Source organism: Ruditapes philippinarum, unplaced genomic scaffold (assembly GCF_026571515.1).
Source record: "Ruditapes philippinarum isolate M1 unplaced genomic scaffold, ASM2657151v2 ctg570_1_1_1_1, whole genome shotgun sequence".
In the NCBI taxonomy this organism is placed as follows: domain Eukaryota; kingdom Metazoa; phylum Mollusca; class Bivalvia; order Venerida; family Veneridae; genus Ruditapes; species Ruditapes philippinarum.
In genome coordinates, this window is record NW_026859409.1 from 168,864 (window position 1) to 178,434 (window position 9,571).

A 9,571-nucleotide genomic window follows, 5' to 3' on the forward strand; every position below is an offset into this window, starting at 1 on the left:
AGGCTAATTGATTATTTGCGGTCTGAAAGAGAAATGTTAACTTTGATATAGTTAATTTTGTGGTGGCTCCACAAGCTGGCAAAATGAAAATAAATGAATATAAGCCTCAAAGCCATGATACCAGATCGTTATGTTTGAATTAAAAATCAGTATATAATTGAATTAAAAATCAGTATATAATTGAATTAAAAATAAGTATATCATATAAAGAACCAGATGTTATTTGAAAGTGGGACATTGACACAGTCAACCAGTTTCACAGTTTGTTATCAACAACAACTTAAAAGCTAGCAGATTTTACATGATTAACCGTATATTGTTTAAAGCAAAATATGGAAAGCAGAGAGTAATGGTGTAAAATCCAAGGTGTTGAGCAAAATCGATTTCATACTTTAGTATTTTAATATCTATCTTTAACGTGGTTTAGAAATATTTTGTATTTGTTCTTGTTAATGCGGTCCCACATTTTATAGGGACTGTAAATACTTTTTCGAGATTTTATACCATTTGATGTAGGTCTATACCAATAATTCTTGTGTATATTGTCATTCGTTTTTTCCAGAACAATCATATTTATTGTGCAAAATGACCTTAGACATTCAGCATTTAAACACCTTTAACTCAAATGCACGTTATATCGAGTTTCAATTCAATTCTGAGTTAATTTCTTTATTGTCTTTTTGATATTTACCCGTTCTAAGTTCCCCAGTTGATCTATATAAGAATTTGAAACTTTAAATTTTCAGGATGTTTGGACCTAAGTGGTGCTATTGCTTACAGGAGCACCACTTAGGTCCAAAAATCCTGAAAAGTGTAAAGCGTCAAGCTCAATACTAGCTTCAAATGTGCTTATTTAACTACTAAAATTTTCATATGAAATTCTAATCTTCAGGTTTGATTTAAAAGGTAAAATTAGACTAATTTATATAGAACAAGAATAATGATTTAAATTAAGAACTGTAAAAGATGTCAAAAGATTAATGTCAAATTGGTCCATTACACAACGAAGAATGGTCAAGTGTTGTACATGATTTTAAAAATGAACTAGGTTATGTTATGACATATTACAGATACTAAGAAATGAGCTTTTCTCTTGACTGGTAGATTTGGAACTCATTATTGCCGCACCGACCTTCTTAAGAAATACTTAGGCTTGCAAATATTCTCAACTTTGAAATATGCTGATATATACATGTACTTGGAATTTTAGCTAAATTCATTTATTTTATTTATAGATTAGTATTGTAATGTTGTAGCTGCTACAAAATGTTTTGATATTAATTGTGCACACGAGATGGTAAATTTAAAAAAAAAAAGATACGGTACGGTATTTCTTTTGGTATGTCACATTTGGTATGTCACATTAGCTATGTTTCATGGATCGAATGTGAAAATTACGGCACAACATTTAAAACGTCAACAACAAAGATACATTTAAAAAGATAAATTTAAATAACCCAAAAGATATGATATTTCTTTAGTATGTCAAATTTATTTTATTCAAATATGTGTTTTTAGGCAGAATGCAAAAATCACACGACACAACATTTGAAACACGTCAACCCAAATGTAAAGCGTGTATTTTTAAATACGCGTTATATTTACTATATTTAGTTTAATGCATTCTGATTTAGATACTGTCAACATTTCAATTTAACAATGAATATTTAGTATGACGTTTATCTCTTTAAAAACCGGATGCTGCAACACAAAACGGCGTAAATACATTAAACATTCGGTATATAATATGTCATCCTAAGAGCCTTCAACTTTTGTCATGTCAAATTTTGCATTATTGTAACAAAAAAACACAACAACCAAAAGCAATCTCATTTGTATATTTTATTTTAATATATCTATATATGCACCATAGATATGAACGTTTCAAATTATGTTTGCATGTGAAAGAAAGCCTTAAGTAGGTTTTTCTTGTCAGAAAATCGAAAACGCTTTAATTGAAGCAAAATCATGTAAAAATTTCAAAACATATTCAGTTTAACTTTATTTGTTAAAAATACGTTTAATAAATTGAAAACAAGGGTAAATGTACTAAGCATTTTGGTATAGTTTAAGTCAAAACGAAAAAGATTTTTTTTCAAGTTCAAGCGTCATGTTTCAGTTATCTTGTCACTATTCAAAACAATATATGTCTATATTTGCACCAACAGAAGAATACAATTGTTTCCTCAAACTAACAGAACGAACTAATTCGACTGTCTTTGAGGCAATAAAATCCAATATTTCTTCAATCTTAAGGTACAATAAAATGAGTCCCCTAACAGTTAATGTCAAGATTTGCACGTCATCATTTCTCAAGCTTAGCATTTCTTTGCCCAGTATTAATATCTTGAGACAGTTTTTAGGTTAACAGTTATCCTTGGAATTTACATTTACTTGAAAGCTTACTTAACTAGATTCAAATTATAAACAGTCATCAATTTGAAAATGACATGCAAATGACATTACTTAATTTTGCATATTTAGAGCGTCGTAGTGAAAGGTATTTTTTAATGTTTTAAGAAACTGGTTTTAAGCCACTATTTGTTTTAAGTGTCTAGTATGTACTATAAAACCAGTGTGCAAGATTTAGCCACAATGTTCTGTTACATAATTTTCAACAATTCAACAAACATTAAGTTACTTGGAACATTTAGAGCAGATAAACTTGTTTCAGCCTTGTGCCTTTGCAATTTTTGTATTATATACATTGATGCATTGGTTTAAGAAGCTTTATTTCTACATTGAAAGGCTGGAAATATCTTTTAGAGATATCTGAAACTAAACAAATAACTTGTGTGCAAAATTTCAGATAATTTGCTCACCTAGATTATTATTTTTATTGCGTAAAATTACCCCTTTTAACTTAAATCCGGGCAGGAATCGCAAACAAATCGAATTAACAATTTATATTAAAATGAGCCGCGCCACGACAAAACCAACATAGTGCGTTTGCGACCAGCATGAATCCAGACCAGCCTGCGCATCCGCGCAGTCTGATCAGGATGCATGCTGTTCGCTTATAAACCCTATTACAAGTAGAGAATTGATAGCACTATGTTGGTTTTGTCATGGCGCGGCTTATTTCTTTATTACATTATACATATTTTCCGGTTTTAAGTGTCCCAAGTGATCTTTGTAAGAATCTCAAATGTTATGTTCTTAGGCTTTTTAGACCTTAAAGGTTACTTTCTACATTTCATTTAAGTTTTATTTGAAGTAATGAAATCTATTTGAAACATAGCTAAGAGCAAAGGTTTACATGAAATCTAATTTCTTCGTTAACATATCTTTAAAAAGTTGCTTTGTCCTACAGGGATGCTAAAGTATCGGATTTTAACGATGACTTTTTTGGTCTAGTTAAATTCCTGCATGTTGACATGCGAGATTTTGATTAAAATTTATTGTGTCGCTTTCGGCACAATATTACGTAGGTTTGCGAAACAACAATAACCATTATAATATACGATATGAAGCTATAACAAAAAGATTTTTTACAGACTAATAGAAACTGAACATAAACAGTTCCTCGTTTTCAAATACACGTATAAAAGCCTAAGGGTGATAGTACTTTGTTTAATCAATCAATTGTAAATTAGAAGTAAAAATAAATCTTGAAATGGGGAGAGCCTTCTGGAGCAGTGAAAACAAAGTCTAAAAGTAAAAACTTCAGACGACTCGGTTGATTGAGTCTGTTCCTCTGAGGTAATTAAAAGTCCAACAATTCACATACCCCCTAGCACCGGCTCAAACCAATGGTATAGTAAGATATACTTGTTTCTTCTGTAATCAAACATTTTAAAATCTACTAAAAAATTATAACTGAACCTTTTCATGACTAGAATTTTTCATTCAGCTCAGTTCTTTTTTCCTGCGATATAATTATGAAAATAGTCCACCAAAACTTCAAACTTTCACCTTTTGATTTATTTTTGGAATATTGTACATAACATCTTGACAACAATGCATAACTATATCAAATTTGCATCTCACACTGTTATATATGTGCATCAAAAATTAAAAGCATTTGCATCTAAAATCGTAGAAAAATGTGTATTTAAAATAGTAACACCTTTGCATAAAAATTGCTGAAGATTTGCTACTAAAACTGAAACAAAGTTAATGTATTTTAAATCGAAATTAAGTTTCTCCTGAAATTGTAATGTATTTGCATCTAAAAATGTTAAAGGTCTGCATATAAATTTCTAAAATATTTTGCATCCATGTTTATAATACATTTGCATTTTAAATTGCGTCACACTTACAATCATAATATATTTTCACCTGTAATTGTAAAGTTTTTGCATCTTAGATTTTATTTATTTGCATCTAAAATGTAATGTATTTGCATCTAAAATTATAATGTGCATTTGCATCAAAAATAATAATGCATTTGCATATAAAACTGGAATGTATTTGCATGTAAAATTGCCATGTATTTCAATCTAAAATAATATTCATTGTAATCTATTTGTATCTAAAATTGTAATGTTTTTGTCTCTAAAGTTAATTATTTGCATATAAAATTATAATTCTTTTGCATCTAAAATTGTAATGTATTTGCATCTAAAATTATAATTTATTTGCATATAGGATTATAATGTATTATAGAAACTTGATACTTTAAAATATAATGTCTGTTTATCAACATGCAATACATCTGAATTCAGAGAGCTAGTTACAAAAGTATGTTTCATCTTTGATATTTTCATATGTATTGCTGTTTTCTTTATAAAATATTAGTACTCTTCAAAAGCAAAGAAAATTAATGATAATTGTCATTATTCGTGGGATATGTGCCTAAATTTATATACCTCTAGTTAACAATTGCTGTGAATGTTATGTTTCCCAATATATACAATATAATTATACAATATAACAAAATATTAAAGATAAAAAACACGTCCTGTTAGTGGCGTATGTATTTTTGCTAACACACTCAATGCCATTTATGTTTATGCACTACCTCAACTATATAGGATAATATATTTATATACCATCCAACAATACATTTTTATAATACATGTATAGTTATAATAATAATAATACTCCTAAAATAATACAAGCATAAATGCAGCTGTTGTAGTTATTCTGCATATTAACTCTTTCACCGTACAAATACAAAACCGTTAAGGATAATTTGTCAACTTGTAAGGAACGGTATGTTACATGTAACAAATTTAATTTTGCAACTGACATTTATAAATTACTGAATTGATTGTTCGTTTTCGTTTGCTCATAAACTGTTCACAGAAGTGTTCTGATGTTGAAATACAATGAATGAAGTAAAGATTAAAGGATCATTTAAAAAAAAACAAATTGTCGAGAATCGTGCAATCAACATGAAGTGGTTGAAATTGTATCGATTCATTTAAATACCTTTATGCGTTTGACTTACAAAGCAGAAGCAGAGCAACACGACCTTATCCGTGCAATCATCGGCAGATGTTGCTATGAATTTGCTTTTTACACAAATGTATAACGATAACAGGACTTTTCCATGCAACAGTGAACACATTTTACAATAAAATTGTTTTCTAAGCATAACTTGTCAACGCAATGGTGAATAATTTTTACAATGAGATTATTTAAACTAGCAATGATTTACAAAATTGTATCACGAGGTCATATTAAGCCTTGTCCGTGTACATAAATCATGAAATAAATACAACTTAAATGAATAATGTAAATACATTTTTATTACTCAGTCATAAATCCATAGCAGCATAATTATGTTTGCAAAATGATACCATGTCATTATTTCGTTTCCGTTTGTAAAAAAAGATTTAAAGATAATATTTGTGAAAATTTATGAACGCCGAAGAATACAGTCATTTATTAATGTATTTTTGCACGGGGGACTAAATCAAAATAACAGATTTGTTTTTACATCTACGTTTAAACTAGGTCATGGCAAAGATAAAAATCATTTTAAGGATTGTAATAAAAATATCTTTTACGCAGAAAAAAAATAGCATAAACAAACCAATAAAAAGAGCTTTTAAAACATCGGAATTAAAATAAAAGATAGCAAAGCTTGGTTAGAAATTGTAGTATCTTAGTTTATGACAATAGACGGCGGTCTGTATTAATTAATTATGCAAACAATTGTCTCATTCACATAGCAATTAGGCAAAACAAAAAATATTAAAATTTGATTTCAGAGTGTCTAACAAACGGGTTTCTGCATATTTACACACTTTTGTATTCTATAAGTTTTTGATTGTTTGTTGTTGTTGTTGTTGTTGTTGTTGTTTTTAAACATCTATAATTTTCCACAAAGAATTCAAATTCAATCTTCAAACTACCATATAAGACAATTATAAATTTTACTTACGAATCTTTACAAAATATAGATTAAAAAAAACAACTGCAATTTTTTAATAAAACTAAGAAAATTTAAATAAACATAAGAATAAATATAATTACGTAATCAACTTAGTTCAATTGTTGTCTTCTGAATCAGATATTCCTATTTTCATTCGACTTAAAGAAAAGATAGTAGGAAGATACTGTATTATTCGTCTTTGATCAAAATACTTTTGAGCGGTGCTGGACTGCTGCTTTAATATACCGATTTATGGACTTAATTCACAATTCGATTATATCACAAAAACAGCAAGAGCTATACTATTCGCTTTTGAACATTACTTGGTTCCGCTGTTCTTATGGGATTATTGTATTTCTGTATTTGTATCAAGAACGAATGTCTTCAAATATTTTCACCATTTGCAATGTATTGTCATTATCGGGAAAAGAAGAAATATAGATTTAACAGAAGAATAAAGAAAAGAAAAGGAATTCAAAGAAACTCATTTTTTCGTAAAGGTGATCAGGTTACTTATTGTGAAACTTATGGACATTTTTACCCCGTATGATATCGCTATGATAAAATGTTTTGAAATAACTTTTAAATTTTGAAGAACAAAATGTGTCACTTAATAGATTACATTAATCTTAAAGTGATTTCTTTTGAAACTGGAGGTGGGGGGTCCTTGGCATATGTCAAACTCATCTCTTAAGAGATCATATTTCTTATGTTATGTGTGTACATATGTGCAAGTAGAGAAATATTGAAAGAAATCTTCGACCTACTTGCCATAATGGCTTGTGATAAATCATCATGATATATCATATAATTATATTGTTTGCGGCCGTAAAAATCTTTCTACATCCCATCCATACCTTTGTGTTTCATATTTAAGGATCTTCCCTTGAGTGCATAGTCTTGCTTTTGTCTTGTTTAAGCATGACCTGAATCGCACTAACAATTTCTTTTAATGTTAAAGTATGTTCTGGTGACGTGAGTTTTATAACTTGAGCAGTTTACCATCACAAAACAATTACTCTTCAAAAGCCACATAACGCATCAAGTAAAATATTTACAAATCTTAGTAATCTTAAAAACTGTAAACTAATACATGTATGTCAATATAAAACTCAATTTGAAACCAAAGAAGTCGCCAAGTACAACAATCATTCAATGTATACTTTGCATAAGAAAATAGTAATAAAATTAAAACAACTTCTAATAATAAAATAAAACAAACTTCGCGATTTTCTAACGATGCAAAGATCAATTCGTCAGGTGTAAGTCAAATTTGCGCAAGTCTTCTGTCCAGCGTAAATCATATTTACGCAGTGTAAGTCATATTTGCTCAATGCTTCTGTCCTGGCAGTGTAAGTCATATTTTCGCAATGCTTCTGTCCAGCATAAGTCATATTAGCACAATGCCTCTGTCCAGCGTAGGAGATAATTGCGCAAGGATTTTTGTCCAGTGTCATTTTTGCGCACGGCGTCTGTCCAGCGTAAATCATATTGCGCAATGCTTCTGTCCAGTGTAAGTCATATTTGCGCAATGCTTCTGTCCAGTGTAAGTCATATTTCACAAGGCTTCTGACCGAGGCTCATTTATAGAGTAACAAAGGTCAATACATCGTCAATATCATTAACTAATTACAAGTACATTTGTATGGACTCTTTTCTATTACAAATCACAGTCCGTCGGCGCTGAAATAAATAAACCATGTTGGTTTGTCATAATTTAATTGTATTGGCTTGCAATCATTAATCATGGTGGCTTATTAAAAGTAGATCGGTTTGGCATAAATGATCGGCATAATACATCAATTAATAAGCCTTATATTGCACAGTTGAATAACGATAATAACTATAGCGTTTGTTAATATGGTCATAAAATATATATTTAAATAGACATTTCCGAAGCAAGACACTATGTTGCTTTGCAAAACGTTTGTACAAACAATCAAAAAGAAATCTCTGTCCGGAACCTTGTCAAAAAAGAATACGAATGGTGCATGCAAAACAAATGCATGTTAAGTTTATGTAAATAATTCGTTAAGTAAGCTTACTTAACGTTAAACACAATGGCTTTACATCTAAGAGAAAACAACAAATCTTTTGTGATTAATGTACTTCTGCATTAAATGTGAATGTTTTGAATATTAATTTAAACGATAAATCAAAGAACAAAAAAAAATCAACCGCGATAATGTTTATTTTTTTATACAGTAACAAAATACTAGTTAAAACGCGTATCGTAACTAGGACACAGTTTGATGTTAAGATAACATGTTATTAAAACAAGTAAAAGGCTTGCCGTTTGCACTATAAGCCATGGGTTAAATCATCGTAAACTTTTTTTATGCGTGTAAAACCACGCGATGCATCGCATCTCATTTTCTATGTCAATATATTCACTGAATTTGAAACTATGATAACGCGTTTATTTTTATACTTAATTCAGAACAATATTGGTATTTAACACAAAAAATGCATAATATCTGTATAACAAAATTCATAAACACTTAAAACAATGCAAACTGCTCGAACAGTTAAAATTCAATGCGCTTTTGGGGTTAATTGAATTTTCTTAATCCGCCATCTTGGATTTTTTGCATCTCGGTCGAAACGTCGATTGATAAAATGAAAAAAATACAGTTTGTTACACTAGTTATTATCATATATGTAAACGTTTAAGTCAATATTGGATAAAAGACAATAGTTGTACTTACCAAGAACGACACACAAAAATGTGAAATATATAACGATATTTCCTCTAAACTCCACGCACATTTTGACGATGAGAAAAAAAAACACAACTAGGCTAAGACACCATATTTATTATTAGCATTCAAAATGCACACAGTTTTCTGTAAAGTATAACTCCAGCACATAATGTGCACACTAATAACACATTACGTAACACTGCATTCTTCATCCGAGGAATTAAATAAAGACATTGAAGGTCACAAGTTAGCCCGATTTTAACAGGGGTTCACCTATATACTAGAAAAGCTAATATCCTTGGGAATCAGAGCATGATACATGCACATTTTGAAACGCAGCCGCATTGCATTATGTGCAATATTATGCAAATTATATGAAAGAAAGGGGGACAATTCATTTTAAAATATATATCCAGACAGCGCAAAGTTACGGCACACATTAGCAAAGCAGTCAGAGCGTATCAGGTGAGAAACATTTATCGTCTGCTCTCTTTCTACACTGTCTTATGAAGTCAATTTCTACTAAATATGTACTGAAAAAACC

General features: G+C 29.8%; 1 protein-coding gene across 1 annotated transcript in view; it reads right to left on the minus strand.

Annotated features, from left to right (window-relative positions):
* The window catches only part of LOC132756394 (protogenin-like), a 77,793-nt gene extending 68,423 nt beyond the window's left edge, over positions 1 to 9,370 (minus strand). The window contains exon 1 of the mRNA XM_060747462.1: positions 9,034 to 9,370. Coding sequence (XP_060603445.1) covers positions 9,034 to 9,094 — 61 coding nt within the window. The 5' untranslated portion in view covers positions 9,095 to 9,370. The remainder of the gene's footprint in view (positions 1 to 9,033) is intronic.
* Between the last annotated feature and the right edge of the window lie 201 nt (positions 9,371 to 9,571).